Below are 22,147 nucleotides of genomic sequence, written 5' to 3'. Positions count from 1 at the left end.
AGAACACTTAACTCTGATATTAACCCTCCCCTCAAACATCTCCTTGCCAACCTCAACAGAACACATGACCATAACACAAGGCACAGATCACTCTTTGATGTTCCTCGTGTCCATCTCACGCTATGCAAAAACTCAATGCACATAAAAGGCCCTAAAATCTGGAATTCATTACCTGTAAATATAAAAGAAACACTACCTGTTTATAAATTCAAGTCTCTTCTCAAAGATCACTTACTCACCCAAAACCAAATAAATACTGAATAACTGAACCTTATAAATTGTATATCTTAAATGTTTCTCACAATTATATCACATAAATGTTAAACCTAAAACCCAATCTAACTTTATTATTTTTTAAATACACTACCTAACAGAATACTCCATTCTACTGAATTTACAACAATGCATGCAACCATATGACCTGTCTTTGTAATACTCACTTGTGCTTTATAGTAATCTGTTTACATTAATGTTTTATCACTGATTTCATCATTGCTTAGTTAATCTTAAGTTAATTTTAAGCCAGCCCGTAATGCTATGCATAGTATAAGTGGCTTTGGCATGCTGCTCTTATCTGTATTTTTTTGTACCTCTGTATGTGTGCTCAAATTGTAAATAAATAAAAAAAAAAATAAATAAACTGACATAATTTGCCCTAAATGCTCTACGTAACAAGGGATTTTCTATACAGTAGTATGTCACTGATGTCAGCTAGGCCTGTATACCTTGTACTTGTAGAAATAAAGATTATTATTATTATTATTATTATTATTATTATTATTATTATTATTATTATTATTATTATTATGTCCAGAGACTGGGCCGCAAAGTTTTGATAGCTAAACAAGTTTAAGTACTTTTTCCCCTCAGGGAAGGTTCTTTGATGTCAATGAAGAGGTTCTTGATCTAAGAACTTGGATCGGTCCTCCCCTTCCTCGGACTGAACATCAATGCCATTATTAAATAAGTGTCGGGGGCTCAAGACTGTTTAACTGCCTCCCAGCATACATAAAGGGGATTACCAATAGACCCCTGGCTGTCTTCAAGAAGGCACTGGACAGACACTTAAAGTCAGTACCTGACCAGCCGGGCTGTGATTCGTACGTCAGGTTGCTTGCGGACAACAGTAACAGCCTGGTTGATCAGGCCCTGATCCACCATGAGGTCTGGCCACAGACCGGGCCGCGGAGGCATTGACTCCCGAAACCTTTTCCAGTATTACCTCAGACGCTATGTGACCCTTTTGGATTTAGCGCTTCCTCATAAATGTAATAATAATAATAATAATAATAATAATAATAATACAGAGATAATGAACTATTTACATACTTATTCACTTTGTTTTGTGATCAGCTCTAAGGATTATTTCCTGTCACTGGATCATATGTTTAGTTAAAACGAGTGACACCCGAAACATCTAATTGGTCAAATAAAATAATGAGATGAGTGATAATGATGTATAAGAAGTTTGACTCACGGAATTCAGAGACAACCTACTCAGAAATGTTCAAGATATATCAAAGTATTTTACCCACAGCAGTGGTATATTACAAACCATTCTGGAAAAAATACCCTGACTTTGCTCATTGTAAAGCTATTATCTGTATTAATAACTCATCACAATTGTGATCGGGTGTAGACGTGTGACCTTTGTAACTGGACCCATTATGTACCTCTGTAATGTTTTTGACTATTGCCCACAGGATGGGTATGGGGTGCATAATAAAGATATGAAACTAACTCACCGAAAGCTGAGTTGGCAATTTCCTGAGGACTCTCGTGGTGCAGGATATCAAGGAAGGACCTGCGGCCGCAGTAAACGAGTTCATAGCGGTAGCAGTTCTTGCCCTTGAGGTAGTAGCAGTGGTCCCTGGAGGCTTGCTCCGTAGGGTGAAGGAAGAACCTGTCTGTCATCATCTGTACCAGAAAAGTGCAGTATTAGTATTACGATATACGTGTGTCAGGAGCAGCTTTAGTATTGTGGTGTTAGTAGCAGTGAAGATCGTGTTGGTTGGTAATCAGTAGACTTTAAAACGAAGCTCGTAGTCAGCTTGACAGAGAACACCGAGGAGTGGTAGGGTGTCGTCGACTTCTAGCGTAAACTGGAGTGAATGCTCGACCTGGTTGAGTATGTGTTGGAGAGCAGAAATATTGAAGCGTCTGGGAGTTATAGTGAGAATGTCTTCAACATAACAGAGCTAGGTGACTGAAGAGAGAATAATAAAGAAAATAGCTCAGCTTTGGATGTTCCACATATAGATTCCCTTGGGTAGTCCGAAAATCTGTTGAAAAAAATAATTTTGAAAAGAGTAATATATGAAACCAACACAGTTCAACACGGTCTACGCAATTGCTAGGCGGAACAGAAAGGTCGAGGGAGTAATCAGTGTTCCAGCGCAGGAGCTCAGTGGCTTGTGTTGTGAGTACCTTGGTAAATAGGGACGACAAATACAGTCGACCCTCAACTAACAGCGGCATTAAGTAACGGCAATTTCGTCTAATGGTGGTTTTTGCTGTAGAAAAAATGCCTTAACCAACGGCGAAAAACTTAACCAACGATGTCAGTACGCCATTATTTACAAGCTGTTGCGGTTGGTTTCCACGTGTGCCTCCCATACATTTTGGATTATTCCACTGTTTCTAGTGCTTGTAACTGCTAAATAAGCCACCAAGGGCCCCAAGAAAGCTTCTAGAGCCAACCCTTTGGTAAAGGATGTAAGAAAAACGATAGAATTCAAGAAAAAGTTTGTAGAAAAATACGAAAGTGGTGGTGGTAGAGGGTGGTAGTGATGGTGGTAGAGGGTGGTAGTGATGGTGGTAGAGGGTGGTAGTGATGGTGGTACAGGGTGGTAGTGGTTGTGATGGTGGCAGAGGGTGGTACTGGTTGTGATGGTGGTAGAGGGTGGTCCAGTGATTCTCAAGCTGGTCCGGCATTAAAACACCAAGAAGGGAGGTAACCCCACCAAAGGACTTGGTACCTAAAGTCTTTATGGAAGGGGATTCTCCTATCTAAGCAATAGACAATCCTGAATCTCCCCTGCTGCTGGCACATCCCTGATCAACAACTCCACAATGAAGGTAAGTGGCATTTAATTGTTTTTTATATTGCATGTCCCATTCCTTTCCATATAAGGAAATGCATATTTCATGTAAAAAAAAATTTTCAGACTTTGGGGTGTCAGGAACAGATTAATTCTATTTCCATTATTTCTTATGGGGAAAATTAACTCGACCAACGGCAAGCCCTCTAGAACGGATTAAGGCCTGTGGTTGAGGGTCCACTGTATTGACGATATACTCATCATAACTCGACTCCCCAACACAAGGTAAACCAGGTCGAGCGCTCATTCCAGTTTATACATTAGAAGTCGACGACGCCGTTCCTTACCTTGATGTTTTCTCAAAGCTGACCATGAGCTTCGTTTGAAAGTCTACTGATAACCGACCAATTAACACGATCTTCTCCACTTCTACTAGCACCAGGATACCAAAACTAAATGTGGCACAATTATAGCCTTCTTCCTGCATGCCCTCTGTATCTGGACTAGTGAGTTCCTTGAGGAAGAATTCTCTTTCATCGAACAGGCATTTTCTAAGCTTCACTATCTTCGTCACTTCATTAGAGATTACAGACGCCATACACATAACACCTTCAACTCATCCTGACATGATACTGCCCAGAGAAGATATATAGTCCTCCCTGTTAACTCCATTGCCAAACACTTCTCAACATTCTTTCCAATACCGCATTCCAAGTATCTACCCCTGCATCTACTGTAGTAAACACCACCAAGTTCAATCCTCTGCAGGGGTATACATAATCCCTGTCAACGATTGCAACCAAATATAAGTGGGAAAAACTTCCAGAAACCTCCAAACACGTATTTCGGAACACCAATACGCTAGCAGAATGAACGGTTTGAAGAACGTCTGTGTTTTACACCGAAACTCCCACACCCATTTAATTAGCTTAAGAGATGCACAACTCATTGCAAGGAAATGATATAATGATTCACACCACCGGATTCTCCAACACCCAAAACATTCTTAATCATGTACTAGCCTTATGTCAGAACCTGGGGTTGATAATCTCTACTGATAAAACAAAGATACGCAATAGGCATCCTCCTCGACAGAGAGGAACAGTTCGTCAGATCCAATTGCATGATGGGTGTGGAAATTTATTTGGTCCCTAAAGTTCCACAGGACAGATACGATGTACGAAGGGGTCCCAGCATAGCTGTAATGGGACGGCTGAGCTGGGTGGCCCTTAAACCCTCCCAAACAAACAGCATTCTCTCTAGTTGGCGTGGATTGTTGGTAGGCATTTATTTAATTTATAGATTTACTCTTCAGGGAAGGAGTAGGTAGTTTTACTGTTAGTATATTAATATTAGGTTTACTAAGGCAACTGTAGATAATAATGTAGACCTAAGACCTTAACATAGGTAGTGATAGGCCGATAATGTAGGCAAACACTAGGTTAAGTTAGCTAGGGAGAACTGGCAGCCCTAGCTTGAATGACGAGGCGTGGGTCTCAAAGACACAACAGCGTCCTTCTTAAGACAGACACCAACTGGACAAGACGTGCCGGGATCAGCAGACGGCGCCCCCCCACATGTCTTCACATTTGAGACCTGGGGAAATCTGGTAGAGGCACCTCGATATACCGTAGATGACCTCCGTCAGGCCCATACAGTAAGACAAGACCTCCACTTTATCTCGTAGATTTCTGGCCAGTGTCTGGGGAGATTGTGAGTGAGTTTGATCTGTGGGCCTGTGTTGCAGCTGGCAGAGCATGCCCAGTAAGTACCAGTGTCTCAAGGCAGTCTGGAAGCTAGTGTCCGTGTCTGCATAGTTATACTAGGGGATACATACTTTCTTGGATATAGGAATTTCTGAGGTGCAGGCAGAACACTAATAATGATTGAATATTGCAGGAATTAAGGCTCCCGGTTGCATGTGGTTTCTGAGGGAAAGTCCAGAGGGGCTAAGGCTAAGCTTAGGGAAGTTGAAGATCAGGATATATGCTGCAACACCAAGTAAATTAGTCCTTTATACGTGCATGCAGGCGAGTTTCTTGCAACATCAATCATTTGTGAAAATCTGTCCTATAAGCCACTTGTGAGGCTGAGGTACCCACCTCAGAGCTCGGTGTCAACAGAGTTTGCCAGGGTAGGCGACTCACTTGGAGGCAGTCCACACAAATTTTCACAATGGGTCTCTTCTAGAATTTGTAAGCAGATACAGGTATCTAGGCTTACAAATGAAATCTTTGGAAGAAGGAAAACAAAATTCAGGCATTCACTTTCAGGTACCCCTTCAGGGATACCTAATTAATTGTCTGCTGAAGGTGAAATTGGTTGCCACTTTGAAGTCTACACTAATAAAATAAAAATATCAAAGGTCCTTAGAAACTAAAAATACACAAAACGACTAATAGCTTTTGCTTTTCCACTTACATCCACAAACTCCTTGGAAGATTCCTCGCCGAACTTCTTCTTGCCCATGTAATGTTTACGGATCCTATTAGCTATGTCGACGGGATCCTTACATGAAGTGTCCTTCAAATCAAGTAAGATGGGACCATATTTCTCCCACTGCTTGTTGAGCTGTGTTGTCAGACTGACGTCCTTCAAAATGTCTGTCACAAAATTGGACAGCCATATCACAAGTATACCTAACCTTGATGAACAATATCTTATTTGTGATTAGTAGCTGCATCATATTTCTATGTATATCATGTATTTGAATGCTCTGGCTTATGGAGACAGGACTTACCTTGAACCCTGAAGGAGCCGTCGTCTTTATTGGTGCCAAACATCCAAGGCACCTGAAGGAAGAGCTGCTTGTGGATAAGATGGTGAGGTTCATCTGGCAGGAAGGACTCCTTCCCCGCCCAAGTATCGATCACAGCACCGAAGGGCATGGGCTCCTCGTCCCACATCTGTCAACATCATACTCACTCACCAGACAAACTTGAAACTTATTTAGAATAATTTCCTGACAAGATTTTAGATTTTGCCACCGAAGTGGCTAGTTTATTGTGCACCCCATATCCATCCTGTGGACGGTAGCGCGAGAGCATATGGATACACAAAAGGCCTAGGAACTAGGCCCCAAAGGGTTAACAGGAATACATATGGATTTATATCTACATATCTATAGTTCACTTATCTGTTGCAAGCAAATTTAGGAAATTTGCTTAGTATATCTGGTATCTTATTTTCATTAATAAGATATCTTGACATGTCACATAGGTTATTATACTGTCTGTCTCTGTATTCTTCAATAAGTGGACAATTAAGCACATAGTGTTCAAGACAGTGACCATATGCCTGATCACATAATTTACATTTAGTTTGATCATCATCTGTGTGTCTCCCAAACTGCCAGAAGCACTTGTAACCAAGCCTAAGCCTGGCCACTACAACATCAGTCAGTCTGTTCACATTGCAAGTTGCTCCATAAACATACTTATCTACATTCATGTTATCATAGTGGGTTATAGATCTACTCAGGCTTCTAACTGCATTCCTATAACAATCATTTTCATTATTTGCTTCTCTCCTAATATTATTCCTAATGCTAGACACAGTTATACCAAAGTTATATTCTACATTCTCCTTCTGGGTACTCTTCTTGGCTAACATATCAACTTTATCATGAAGGAGTAATCCAATGTGTGATGGGATCCATAGCAATTGTACATTAATTCCTTTGTCCCTAATTTTTGAGTATCTATACCTGGCTTCTCCAATGAGCATGTTGTTGGAGTCATTATATGAGTCAAGAGCCTTCAATGATGACATAGAATCAGTAATGACAAGGAGGCCTAATCTGTGCAATTCAGCTGCGCAAGGAATCTCAGCACAATTTTGTGAGACCGTACACATATATCTTGGATTCGAGGACCTATTTTGGATTTGCTTTAGCCAGATATTGACTTCAGTACAAAGAGCAACTAAGAAAATTTACGGCTGTCATAGGGGTTCCACCCCAGGTACTGAGGTACAGTAAGGTAAAAAATGGCAGAACTGAAAAATTATTTATCTTGCATACATTGAAGCCCTAGATGACCATGCCATACCCCAATTTGCTCTGGTGTCTTAACAGATGACTTAAAATATTCATAATGATGGGATGAGGATCACCCTAGAAAGTTAATATACCACTTAAATACTTAACATGAGTAATGACCTCCATATAACTAGCATCAGGAACTATGTCATAAAAAGAAATATCCTCAGTGTCATAAACATGCTCAGGCAAGCCCACCCAACCTCTCATGCAGAAGCCCTCCAAGATTCTTCACAACTATTTTTAAACTGTTCCAAGTTAGCCTGGAGTATACCTGGAGGGTGTTCCGGGGGTCAACGCCCCCGCAGCCCGGTCTCTGACCAGGCCTAGCAGTGAATCAGGGCCTGATCAACCAGGCTGTTATTGCTGGCCGCACCTAAACCGACCTATGAACCACAGCCTGGCTGGTCAGGAACTGATTTTAGGTGCCTGTCCAGCTCTCTCTTGAGGACAGCCAGGGGTCTATCGGTAATCCCCTTTAGGTATGCTGGGAGGCAGCTGAGGCAGTCTTGAGCCCCTGACACTTATTGTGATGTCTTAGTGTACTCGTGGCGTCCCTGCGTTTTGCTGGGGAGATGTTGCATCACCTACCGAGTCTGTTGCTTAAGTAGGGAGTGATTTCCATGTGCAGATTTGGGACTAATCCCTGTAGGATTTTCCAAGTGTATATTATAGTGTATCTTTCTCGCCTGCGTTCCGAGGAGTACAGGTCAAAGGAATTCAACTGTTCCCAATAACTGAGGTGCTTTATTGTACTTAAACGTGCAGTGATAGTTCTCTGTATACTATCCAGGCCTGCAATTTCGCCTGCCTTGAAAGGGACAGCGACATTTCGTGCACCATGGGAAACTGCCCGATTTCAAATTGCCGTGTTTTTCCTTTCCCCCAAAGAAACTACATTATATCACAGTTCAAGCTTCACCTTGAAGCTCAGCATGATACTTTAGTCACATGACATTATCTCTCCCAGACAACGTACACTGATGTCTCGCTCCACCAACTCTGGTGCAGCTGGTAGCGTTGTCGTTGTGAAACAGAGTAATTGTTCATTCCTAAAACAAATGGGCCTCATAAATAATTTGACTTCCACCTTTCAAACCAAATTATTCACTATACTCCCAGCACTCAAATGTGTCTATGCACTTAAGTTTGCAACTTACTTATAAATGATGCTCTGTCATTCACAAATTCTCTAAAATCCACGAGGCACGATTGTAACATGTTTGTGTTAGAAGCTAGGAGTAGGTTTAGTTTAATATCTTTATTATGCACCCCATACCCATCCTGTGGGCGGTAGTCAAAAGATTACAGAGGTACATAATGGGTCAAGGGACTGGTAAAATAATGAAGTTACAACTTACCATTTGTGAACTAGCACACTGGACTTTACAGGGTACAACACTAACGTTAGGCAGGCACCTGACAATACCTGAGGTGCCTGGCCATAAACGTAAAAATGATGGTGCCAATAAATTTTAACTATGTTAACTGCTTATTCTCAGCCAGACACTCATATGATGCAGTGAGCAGGATTACAAGCCTACCGAATCTGTTAAAAGATGCCGGCTAAGTATATCTCCATGCTTGCCCTGCAGCTTCATTACGGCATCTTACAACAATAGCAAGACTTTCAGAAGACGGACTACGACCCAGCTAGCACTCACCGGGATACAGCAGTAGCAGCAGCAGTAGCGGGTGTCATTACCGGTGCCTCCCCAGCATCCAATACTGGCAGTGGCAGATATTGAGTGTCGAAGTGTGTGTGTGTGTGTGTGTGTATGAGGCAGAATACTGGTGATGTTCAATGCTCTACTACAACATGAACGTTCCTGTCTGTGTCAAATTGCAGGAGGCAAGGTGATAGTGCTAGACAGGGCAGTGTGTGTCCTAACGCTGACTGGCAGTAGCACCAAAGGCAGGGCTCACATGGCTGAGGGAGGTGCAGGCTATGTTCCTCTAGCTAGAGGCCTTCAAAGGCCTGGGTCTGATAAACTAGAAATCCTCTTAACACACACGCCTTTCATGTCAACTGTCCTGGGAAAGGAGCAGTGTGAAGCAAGTGACCCCTCTTCTACCCCATATTACCCTTTATCAGCACATCCGAAAAACCCTTTGTGTCTAACCTGCAAGACTGGCTTGGGAGGCACATTTCATCTACGATATTCCACACCAGAGACCCACTGCCGGCAATGAAGGAAGAACCCTTACCACATCCGCCTGGCACCCGACATTAAACCATACTTGGTACCCAGACATGTCTGGGAGATGGAAATCAAGCATCTTCTGAACGATGTACAAGAGATCTTACGACTACTACCGGCAGGTAAAGCCACTGAATGGTGGCGGTCCCTAAGAGTGGTCATTCCTGGCACAATGTAGATTTTCAACACTTACATACCTGTTGCAAAAGGAAAAAAATCATAATATATCTACGCCATTTAACATGTATCCAATGTCTCGTGCCACACTTAAAAAACAATAGCTGATGTGCACATTGAGGATTTCACCAGGTGTGCTAGATAAGCCAAGTCAACATTTGACTACGTTTATTACCCTGTGGGGAAGATACCTTAAATGCATACATGAAGTTCAGTATCGCTGTTGAAGAATTCACCAGCAACCCTAAATGTGTGTGGATGACACCCTGCTCTATGATGACGGTGATGAGCAGTCATTCTGGTCTGCATATGACTTCCTCGGTACTTTTAGGAAGAATGGAGAAGTTTAAATCCTGCCAGCGAGAGGTGGAATCTGCAGGTTTATACCTAGGATGGGAAGGATACCGTCCCACAGGGGAAATAGGTTGGCTGCTTTCAGAAACTTCCCGATGCCGAGCCAACCCACCACAATGACATAAGGTCATGGGATGGTCAACAAGCTTTCACCATTCCTGGCCATTGCACCTGCTCTGCAACCTTTCAGTTATCTCTTGAAGTCCATGGGAAAGACAGTTTATTGGGACCAGCAGCTGCAAACAGAAGTTCAAGCATTCCAAAGACACCATCTGTCAGATGACAAAGATAGACAGACTAGTATATTACAAACAAAATCGATTAACAGCGGTGGTTACTGACTGGAGTAGAGAGGGAAGCAGGTGCATAGTACTGCAACAATACTGTCCTGGACGTCGATATGCCATTCTGCTGCCCAGGTGGCAGGCACCTGTTCCCGCTGCAAAGGAGGGAGGGGGAGCACCTTCTAGTGCGGTGCTTTACGAAGGTTTGCCTATCCCTGTTTGGCTGTCCAAACCTGATCTTAGTAACTGACCACCATCCACTTTTCAAGTTATTTGGGGACAAGGCGCCATATGATTCCGCAAACCTCAGGTTGTTTCGTTTAAATGAAATGTTTCAGATACAAGGCCCTACTACAAAGCTGTTGATAGAAAAGGTGTGGTTACTAATTTGGGAGGTTCTAACAACATGCGACCAATGATGGGAATGGCCAGCTGTCACTCTGGAACTGACATCTGAAACCTGCGTGTGTTCATAGGCTCAATAGTTTTATTGTAGGACCCAAAGAAAGGGCCACAGGTATAGTATGAATCACCACAGCTGATGGATGGCAGCCAAGTTAGCGCTACACCCAACAGACGAGGATAGCGGAGGAAAAGAAATCCAACATGATTTTAAGTCTATATATAATCGTCAGATATCATTGTATATTTTGTTTGCCTCTTAAAATCTTTCAGTTAACAGGAAATATCCTAGTGTTAATCTCATCCACTTAAAAAGGGCATTTCTCAGTTGTTGTTTGAGTTATATTTTTGATAAATATTTTTAAGAAAGAGTGAAACGACTTTGTCTTGTGTACCAAAACTGGAGAAAATCGGACAGTAAACAACGGAGTTAGAGATTTTGCCCGACGGCCCCCTTAAGATACCTGGCCAATCAGATATGTGCCTCGATCTGTAACGATGGTGTTATTGAATTCTGTGTTAATTATTTTATATCCAGGCTTCCCTACAGTGTGCACTCATTCAGGTGTGAGAAGCCCCAGATTGCTACTCAAATTCATATCTGACAAAGATTCCGAAGCCAACTCAGTCGCATTTTTATTATTTAAATAAAATACTAAACTCATGTGTCATATTCAGTACATGTACTGGAGGCGTCATTTTCCATCCGCTAATTGCGAGAAATAAAATCTGTTGCAGCTGGTGTTCCAAAATGGACCTTGAGAGGTGTTATACGGTATCTACTCTTCTGGAGCACTAATTAATTGACTATCATCTGAAATGTTAAACGGAACATCATACTATTTTAAGTCTACACCACAGCATTATTTGCGTAATTAGTTTAAGCCATTTAGGAGATATTTATTTTCATATTGCACCCCACAAAAGAATTAAAACATTAAGTTGGATTCACTCATTAAATCATTTTTTATAGCACTATGCATATTTCTTGGCAAAGAAGAATAACTGGTGTGAGTTTCTGTGAAATGGCAGCAAGACTTTTGCTTTCCCTGAAACACCATAATTGTCTTCCTTCTTCAGCGACATGTAACCAACCTGGTTCTGAAGTGACTGATCTCATATTTTTATAGCATTTGACTGGTTGAGTTCCAGCTCCAAAACTTCTTGAGTGTGTCTATTTACAGTTCCTATGCCTCTTGGACCTTTAAGCTGAAGGTGTTAAATCTCTTAAAAGTGAGCCTCTTAAGAGGGTTCAGCTATGGTGCCTGGGCCTTTTGAAGGAGCTGAGCTGCAGCTCTTCGGCTTCTTGGGGGTTTTGAGGTATAGCTACTGAGCTTTTTGCCTGTATTGGGGTACAGATGGTTGGGGTTTTTGCGATACTTCTGGATCGTGCAGCGGCCAAAACACAGGAAGATTACTGTACCCGAGTTATAATGAGACAATGTGGTTAGCTGGTCAAGTTCCACATTATAGATTCACACACTGGGTCCAGGGGCTAGTCCCCAACACTGATGTTAGCTAAGCAAGCTGTTGCCGTATCACGTGTGCGTGTGTATATGTGACCTAATTTATGTATGCATAAATAACTCGTTACGAGTGTGACCAGATATAAACACATAAATAGTTCATTACTACTGCAACTTGTTCAGCTATCAAAACTTTGTGGCCCAGTCCCAGGACCCATTATGCACCTCTGTAATTCTTTGACTTCCCCCACAGGATGGGTATGGGGTGCACAATAATGATGTTAAACTAAAAATAATAATAATAAAAATATTTCCGTATCATGCACAGGTTTCCCAGTATCGTAGCCAGGTACGACTTGTTGTTTAGTGTATTAATACAACATAGGATATACAAGTAACTCACAGACTGAAATTAAAAACTGGTCGATGTTTCGGTCTTTTCTGAAACATTTTCAAAATGGTCCAGGACGAAACATAACACTGATTAGTTTTAATATACAGTGTGTGGGTTAGTTGTGAACTGCTGTAGCCACAATCGTGAGAATTATTCTCACTTAAAAATACGAAATTCCTTTAATTTTTTCCAGCAATACTCACAAACATGGAAGGCATCTGTTCGACGATCTTGGTGGCTGGGAGGGACCTGAGGCAGCGCAGCAGTAAATGAGAGGTGAGTGTAGGGCAACCCAGCTGGAAGCCCAACTTCAGAGCTTGAGTGCGTGGGTTCCTGACGATGGCGTGGGGGCTGTACGCCGTCCCACTCTGAGAGATGACCCGTTGAAACAACGCTGCCCACCAGAAGGAATTACTGTTTACATCAGGGCGTGTGGTATATCACTTACATTTCATAATTACAGATTATCCCTTTCAGAGTAAGGGGCTTTATGCCATGAGGGGCTCTTAAGCCAAGGAATTGAAGCTCTTCTTCCCTTCTTTGGATCAGATTTGATTTCCTACCATTTCCAAGCCCTTCATGCCCCAAAGGACTTTGTGCGTCCCTTGAATATAATAATGATAATTAAAGACTCAGTTTTTAAATCCGCGTCACTTTTCATTGTAAAAACGTAATCCAAGAATGCCAGCTTGATAATTTCACAATAATATGAAAACTTATGATAGTAAATCCAGTAGTAACAAAGATTTGGACCTAATGCCATATGAATTTAGTGTTTTTTTGGTAAAATAATATTTTAATCTAATACCACTGCAACATATAACAGTCTCTACAGCAAGAGGTCGTGGCTATGGTACACTGAAGATGTAACCAAACCTTGCGTAATACCTTGACTAACAACTATGTCAGAATGATTTATTATTTTTTTGTCAATATGTTAATAATTTATTTTTTTTTATTATCACACTGGCCGATTCCCACCAAGGCAGGGTGGCCCGAAAAAGAAAAACTTTCACCATCATTCACTCCATCACTGTCTTGCCAGAAGGGTGCTTTACACTACAGTTTTTAAACTGCAACATTAACACCCCTCCTTCAGAGTGCAGGCACTGTACTTCCCATCTCCAGGACTCAAGTCCGGCCTGCCGGTTTCCCTGAACCCCTTCATAAATGTTACTTTGCTCACACTCCAACAGTACGTCAAGTATTAAAAGCCATTTGTCTCCATTCACTCCTATCAAACACGCTCACGCACGCCTGCTGGAAGTCCAAGCCCCTCGCACACAAAACCTTTACCCCCTCCCTCCAACCTTTCCTAGGCCGACCCCTACCCCGCCTTCCTTCCACTACAGACTGATACACTCTTGAAGTCATTCTGTTTCGCTCCATTCTCTCTACATGTCCGAACCACCTCAACAACCCTTCCTCAGCCCTCTGGACAACAGTTTTGGTAATCCCGCACCTCCTCCTAACTTCCAAACTACGAATTCTCTGCATTATATTCACACCACACAGTGCCCTCAGACATGACATCTCCACTGCCTCCAGCCTTCTCCTCGCTGCAACATTCATCACCCATGCTTCACACCCATATAAGAGTGTTGGTAAAACTATACTCTCATACATTCCCCTCTTTACCTCCAAGGACAAAGTTCTTTGTCTCCACAGGCTCCTAAGTGCACCACTCACCATTTTTCCCTCATCAATTCTATGATTCACCTCATCCTTCATAGACCCATCCGCTGACACGTCCACTCCCAAATATCTGAATACATTCACCTCCTCCATACTCTCTCCCTCCAATCTGATATCCAATCTTTCATCACCTAATATTTTTGTTATCCTCATAACCTTACTCTTTCCTGTATTCACTTTTAATTTTCTTCTTTTGCACACCCTACCAAATTCATCCACCAATCTCTTCAACTTCTCTTCAGAATCTCCCAAGAGCACAGTGTCATCAGCAAAGAGCAACTGTGACAACTCCCACTTTATGTGTGATTCCTTATCTTTTAACTCCACGCCTCTTGCCAAGACCCTCGCATTTACTTCTCTTACAACCCCATCTATAAATATATTAAACAATCACGGTGACATCACACATCCCTGTCAAAGGCCTACTTTTACTGGGAAATAATTTCCCTCTTTCCTATGTACTCTAACTTGAGCCTCACTATCCTCGTAAAAACTATTCACTGCTTTCAGTAACCTACCTCCTACACCATACACCTGCAACATCTGCCACATTGCCCCCCTATCCACCCTGTCATACGCCTTTTCCAAATCCATAAATGCCACAAAGACCTCTTTAGCCTTATCTAAATACTGTTCACTTATATGTTTCACTGTAAACACTTGGTCCACACACCCCCTACCTTTCCTAAAGCCTCCTTGTTCATCTGCTATCCTATTCTCAGTCTTACTTTTAATTCTTTCAATAATAACTCTACCATACACTTTACCAGGTATACTCAACAGACTTATCCCCCTATAATTTTTGCACTCTCTATTGTCCCCTTTGCCTTTATACAAAGGAACTAATAATTTATATATATATATATATATATATATATATATATATATATATATATATATATATATATATATATATATATATATATATATATATATATATATATATATATATGCAATAAGATCACAGTAAACAGGTGATTTCAGAATATGCAAAACAACTACTGTGAAAGAATAGAGAAGTTCCAAGCGCTTTCGTGACTACTCACATTATCAAGGAACAATGAAAGTAAAGCATCAAAGGAAGGTATATAAAGGGGTAGCCCACACCTCACTATCAGATCCCACAACAAAGCAATACCTGACACGCGACTCATAAGAAAGAGAACATTGCAGCAGGTCCGCTGTCCCAACTAGACAGGTCCTTCACACAACCCACCAACACACTATTCTACCCAAGAATTAATAATTTTAAATTTTATTATTTGTCCAATGTATTTTTAAATTCTTCCCAAATTCTATTAATTATAAATGGATCTAATTTATATAAACCAAAGGAAATATTCATATTATTGTCAAAACTGCTTTATATATATATATATATATATATATATATATATATATATATATATATATATATATATATATATATATATATATATATATATCCAGTCCATTCCTAACTATGACTTAAACTCCAAAGCTTCTGGTGAGGATTTCATTGAGGAGTCGAGAGGCTGCAAGAGCAGCAAGCATTATTTTCTTAAGATCGTCACATTGAGATCCTTGAACAAGAAAACGACACTTTATGGGTCTTTAATAATTATGACGAACCTGTAACCCAATTCATTAAAGAAAACAACAACACCTTGACCCCAGTGATCTAAGTTCTAAAATGGTACCTGAAGTGTTACTGATGACTCAAGTCCTCGTACCTATTGGGTTTATCTGTTTCCTGTGACTTTTTAGCATAAAAATCAAAAAGTTAATTGCACGGAGAAATGTAAGAGACACTGAGTTAAATGTACCGGAGTGAATCACTTCTGAAAACGATGGAAACATAGTGCTAGAGATTAATGATAAAATCGCATTTGTCAAAGGGATGGAAACTACTTACAGAAGTCATCAGGGTAAATGGTGGCTCCTCTGGTGGTGGGGGAGAGAGTGAGGAGGTGAGCACTGATGCCACCAGCACCAGAACCCATCACAGTCACGGAGTCGTTCATGCCACCGAAATAACGCACGTTATTCCTCACCCACTCCAGCGCCCGCACCTGGTCCAACAGCCCGTAGTTACCCGGACTCTCACCGTCTTCCGTCGACAGGAACCCTTCGTACCAGAACAAAATTATGATCTACACTGCCGCAAGACTGTAGTGCTACGTATGGTGGGAAGAATCAGTTAACTATTCATATGTCCCATATCATAAAAATCTTTGAAAGGGTTCTAAAAAGCAAGAGTGACACCCATCTAGATATCGATCAGTTACACAACCCAGGGCAACAACAACAACAACAATAATAATAATAACAATAATATTTATTTACTACAAGTACATGTACAAGGTATACAGTTCTAGCTGACATCAATGACATACTACTATATATAAAGCCGCTTGTTATGCTGAGCATTTCGGGCAATTAGGTCAGTTTTGTACCAGGATGAGACCCACACCAGTCGACTAGCACCCAGGTACCCATTATTAATGATGGGTGAACAGGGACACCAGGTGTCTTATGGAAACACGTCCCTAATGTTTTCCAGCCGTACCGGAGATTCGAACTCCGGACTTAAGTGTGTGTGAATTGAGTGCGCTAGCGATCGAGTTACGGGTTTAGAGCAGACAGTTCCTGCTTGTCTTAACTACTGGACCACTATGACAAGGTCTTGGATGCTCTGGAGGACAAACAAAATGCGGATGTGGTATCCATGGAGTATACCTGAAGCAGGTTCCGGGAGTCAACGCCTCCACGGCCTGGTCTGTGACCAGGCCTTATGGTGGATCAGGACCTGATCAACCAGGCTGTTACTGTTGAGCGCACATAAATCAACGTACGAAACACAGCCCAGCTGGTCAGGTACTGACTCTAGATGCCTGTCCAGTGCCTTCTTGAAGACAGCCAGGGGTCTATTGGTAATCCCTCTTATGTATGCTGGGAGGCAGTTGAACAGTCTTGGGCCCCTGACACTTATTGTGTTGTCTGTTATCGTGCTAATGGCGCCCCTGCTTTTCAGTCGGGGGGGGGGAAGGATGTTGCATCGCCTGCCGAGTCTTTTGCTTTCGTAGGGAGTGATTTTCATGTGCAAGTTTGGTACTAATCCCTCTAGGATTTTCCAAGTTTACATATCATGTATCTCTCCCGCCTGCATTCCAGGGAGTAGAGGTCGAGGAACTTCAACCGTTCCCAGTAATTTAGGTGTTTTATCGTACTTATGTGTGCCGTGAAGGTTCTCTGTACATTTTCTAAGTCAGCAAGTTCACCTGCCTGGAAAGGCGCTACACACATTTTGTGAAAGCCTTCGACCATGTTGTAAAAGTATACAAAATGTGTGATAAAGGAATAACATGAAAAGTTGGTAGAGGGATCTATAACTTCCTATTAGAATACAAAGAGTAATAGTAAACAGAGTAAAATCTGAGGCGGCTACAGTGAAAAGCTGTGTTCCACAAGGCACAGTACTCGCTCCCATCCTGTTCTCCATCCTCGTATCAGACAGAGATGTAAGCCACAGCACTATGTCTTCCTCTCCGGATGACACCCGAATTTGCATGACAGTGTCAGCCATCGAAGACACTGCTAGACTCCAACCGGAGATCAACTAAATCTTTAAATGGGCTGCGGAAAACAATACGAGGTTCAATTAAGAGAAATTTCAATTACACCGATATCCAAAACTTGAGGAAATTAAAACTATATCGGAGTATAAAACAAATTCCAACTACACAGTTGAGCAAAAAACTATTGTGAAGGACCTGTGAGTGATAATGTAAGAGGACCAAACTTTCAGAGATCACAACAATGTATCTACCATATCTACTAGAAAAAATAACAGGATGGGTGGATAATGAGACCCTTTAAAACTAGGGATGCCAAGCCCATGATGATTCTCATCAAATCGCTTGTTTTCTCTAGGCTGGAATATTGCTGTACAATAACGTCTCCTTTCAAAGCAGGCGTAATTGCATAACTGGAGAATATACAAAGAACTTTCACGGCACGTGTGAGTACGATAAAACACGTAAATTACTGGGAATGGTTAAAGTCCCTTGACTTGTATTCCCTGGAAAGTAGGCGAGATACATGATAATATATACCTGGAAAATCCTAGAGGGATCAATACCAAATTTGCACATGAAAATCGCTCCCTATGAAAGCAAAACACTCGACAGAAGATGAAGATTGGCGGAAGGCAGAGAAGACCGCAGACGGAGTACAGACTAAGGGGCCAGAGACTACAAGCCTCACTCAAGAAAAAGGACCTTGGGATGAGTATAACACCGCGCACATCTGTGGAGCACATCAATCAAATAACTGCTGCAGCATATGGGCGCTTTTGAAAACCTAAGAATAGCATTCTGACATCTCAATAAGGAATCGTTCAGGACCCTGTACACAGTGTATGTCAGGCCTATATTGGAGTATGCAGCACCAGTTTGGAACCCACACCTGGCCAAACACGTAAGGAAATTAGGAAAAGTGCTAAGGTTTGCAACAAGAATAGTCCCGAAGCTAAGGCGAATGTCCTACGAGGAGAGGTTAAGGGAAATTGACCTGACGACACTGGAGGACAGGAGAGATAGGGGGTATATGATAACGATATATAAAATACTGAGAGGAATCGACAAGGTGGACAGAGATGGGACACAGCAACAAGGGGTCACAGTTGGAAGTTGAAGACTCAGATGAATCACAGGGATGTTAGGAAGTATTTCTTCAGTCACAGAGTTGCCAGGAAATGGAATAGTCTGGGAAGTGATGTAGTGAAGGCAGGTACCATACATAGGTTTAAGAAGAGGTATGAGACAGTGAATGGAGCAGGAAGAGTGACCTAGTAGCGACCAGTGAGGAGGCGGGGCCAGGAGCTGTGAATCGACCCCTGCAACCACAGCTAGGTGAGTACACATACACACACACACACACTCACACGCTTCACTCTGGAGGTCCCAAGGTGGTAATAGCAGTGATGTATAACCCACCACAGAACAGCAGGAGGCCAAGGCAAGAGTACGACGAGAGCAATAGAGCGATGGTTGACACACTGGCTAGAGTGGCCAGAAGAGCTCATGCATGCAGGGCAAAGCTCCTGATCATGGGTGACTTTAACCACATGGAGATCGATTGGGAGAACTTGGAGCCACATGGGGGCCAAGATACATGGAGGGCTAAGATGATGGAGGTGGTACTGGAAAACTTCATGTGCCAACACGTAAGGGACACTACAAGAGAGAGAGGAGAGGATGAACCAGCATGGCTGGACTTAGTATTCACCTTGAGTAGTGCAGATATTGAGGACATCACATATGAAAGACCCCTTGGGGCAAGTGACCATGTGGTTTTAAGCTTCGAATACACAGTAGAGCTACAAGTGGAGGGAGAAGCAGGAAGGCCAGGACGAATGAAGCCAAACTACAAGAAAGGGGACTACACAGGAATGAGGAACTTCCTGAACGGGGTTCAGTGGGACAGAGAACTGGCAGGGAAGCCAGTTAATGAGATGATGGAATATGTAGCAACAAAATGCAAGGAGGCTGAGGAGAGGTTTGTACCCAAGGGTAACAGGAATAATGAAAAAGCCAGGATGAGCCCATGGTTTACCCAAAGGTGCAGGGAGGCAAAAACCAAGTGTGCTAGGGAATGGAAGAAATATAGAAGGCAAAGGACCCAGGAGAATAAGGAGAGCAGTCGTAGAGCCAGAAACGAATATGCACAGATAAGAAGGGAGGCCCAAAGACAATATGAAAACGACATAGCAGCAAAAGCCGAATCTGACCCGAAACTGTTGTACAGCCACATCAGGAGGAAAACAACAGTCAAGGACCAGGTAATCAGGCTAAGGAAGGAAGGAGGAGAGACAACAAGAAATGACCGTGAAGTATGTGAGGAACTCAACAAGAGATTCAAAGAAGTGTTCACAGAGGAGACAGAAGGGGCTCCAGAAAGACGGAGAGGTGGGGCACACCACAATGTGCTGGACATAGTGCACACAACCGAGGAAGAAGTGAAGAGGCTTCTGAGTGAGCTAGATACCTCAAAGGCAATGGGGCCAGATAACATCTCCCCATGGGCATTGAGAGAGGGAGCAGAGGCACTATGTGTACCCCTAACAACAATATTCAATACATCTATTGAAACAGGGAGATTGCCTGAGGCATGGAAGACAGCAAATGTAGTCCCAATCTTTAAAAAGGGAGACAGACATGAAGCATTAAACTACAGACCAGTGTCACTGACATGTATAGTATGCAAAATCATGGAGAAGATTATCAGGAGAAGAGTGGTGGAACACCTAGAAAGGAACGATCTCATCAACAGCAGCCAACATGGTTTCAGGGACGGGAAATCCTGTGTCACAAACCTACTGGAGTTCTATGACATGGTGACAGCAGTAAGACAAGAGAGAGAGGGGTGGGGGGATTGCATTTTCTTGGACTGCAAGAAGGCGTTTGACACAGTTCCACACAAGAGATTGGTGCAAAAACTGGAGGACCAAGCAGGGATAACAGGGAAGGCACTACAATGGATCAGGGAATACTTGTCAGGAAGACAGCAGCGAGTCATGGTACGTGGCGAGGTGTCAGAGTGGGCACCTGTGACCAGCGGGGTCCCACAGGGGTCAGTCCTAGGACCAGTGCTGTTTCTGGTATTTGTGAACGACATGACGGAAGGAATAGACTCTGAGGTGTCCCTGTTTGCAGATGACGTGAAGTTGATGAGAAGAATTCACTCGATCGAAGAACAGGCAGAACTACAAAGGGATCTGGACAGGCTGCAGACCTGGTCCAGCAATTGGCTCCTGGAGTTCAATCCCACCAAGTGCAAAGTCATGAAGATTGGGGAAGGGCAAAGAAGACCGCAGACTGAGTACAGTCTAAGGGGCCAGAGACTACAAACCTCACTCAAGGAAAAAGATCTTGGGGTGAGTATAACACCAGGCACATCTCCTGAAGCGCACATCAACCAAATAACTGCTGCAGCATATGGGCGCCTAGCAAACCTCAGAACAGCATTCCGACATCTTAATAAGGAATCATTCAGGACCCTGTACACCGTGTACTTTAGGCCCATATTGGAGTATGCGGCACCAGTTTGGAACCCACACCTAGCCAAGCACGTAAAGAAACTAGAGAAAGTGCAAAGGTTTGCAACAAGACTAGTCCCAGAGCTAAGAGGTATGTCCTACGAGGAGAGGTTAAGGGAAATCAACCTGACGACACTGGAGGACAGGAGAGATAGGGGGGACATGATAACGACATACAAAATACTGAGAGGAATTGACAAGGTGGACAAAGACAGGATGTTCCAGAGATTGGACACAGTAACAAGGGGACACAGTTGGAAGTTGAAGACACAGATGAATCACAGGGATGTTAGGAAGTATTTCTTCAGCCACAGAGTAGTCAGTAAGTGGAATAGTTTGGGAAGCGATGTAGTGGAGGCAGGATCCATACATAGCTTTAAGCAGAGGTATGATAAAGCTCACGGCTCAGGGAGAGTGACCTAGTAGCGATCAGTGAAGAGGCGGGGCCAGGAGCTCGGACTCGACCCCCGCAACCTCAACTAGGTGAGTACAACTAGGTGAGTACACACACACACACACACACACACACACACAGGAAAGGAGACAAGGATGGAACCAGAAGAGGTCAATCAGAGCAGGACAGCAGCAAGGGCAAGCACACACAGAACTATCCTCAGAACACCACAATCTATCACACCATCCCAACACAAACTACAATCCATACTCACAGCTTCCGCCCAACACCCAGCTATAGAATCCCACAGTATGCTAACAGGTCTCCCACCCTCACAGGCCCCCCAAACCACAGTGTTGGAAAGGAAACTGAAGGTATGGTACACAAACGCTGATGGAATAACAAATAAGTGGGTGGAGTGGCACAAAAGAATCAAAGAGGCATCACCGGATATCATAGCTCTCACAGAAACCATGCTTACATGTATGATAACAGATGCCATCTTTCCAATGGGATACCAGATCCTGAGAAAAGACAGAGGGAACAGAAGGGGTGGAGGAGTGGCGCTGCTGATCAAAAACCGACGGAATTTTGATGAGCTGGAGAGAGGAGACAACGGAGA

General features: G+C 42.8%; 1 protein-coding gene across 1 annotated transcript in view; it reads right to left on the bottom strand.

The window, feature by feature from the left end:
* LOC128689476 (esterase E4-like) overlaps positions 1–22,147 on the bottom strand; it is a 62,742-nt gene that overhangs the window by 17,430 nt on the left and 23,165 nt on the right. The window contains exons 5-9 of the mRNA XM_053777814.2: positions 15,948–16,160; positions 12,562–12,752; positions 5,782–5,947; positions 5,463–5,644; positions 1,746–1,917 (exon numbers count right to left, since the gene is read on the bottom strand). Coding sequence (XP_053633789.2) covers positions 1,746–1,917; positions 5,463–5,644; positions 5,782–5,947; positions 12,562–12,752; positions 15,948–16,160 — 924 coding nt within the window. The remainder of the gene's footprint in view (positions 1–1,745; positions 1,918–5,462; positions 5,645–5,781; positions 5,948–12,561; positions 12,753–15,947; positions 16,161–22,147) is intronic.

Source organism: Cherax quadricarinatus, chromosome 18 (genome assembly GCF_038502225.1).
Source record: "Cherax quadricarinatus isolate ZL_2023a chromosome 18, ASM3850222v1, whole genome shotgun sequence".
In the NCBI taxonomy this organism is placed as follows: domain Eukaryota; kingdom Metazoa; phylum Arthropoda; class Malacostraca; order Decapoda; family Parastacidae; genus Cherax; species Cherax quadricarinatus.
Note: the sequence above shows the minus strand (reverse complement) of the source record. Positions and strands in the feature narration are given on the sequence as shown.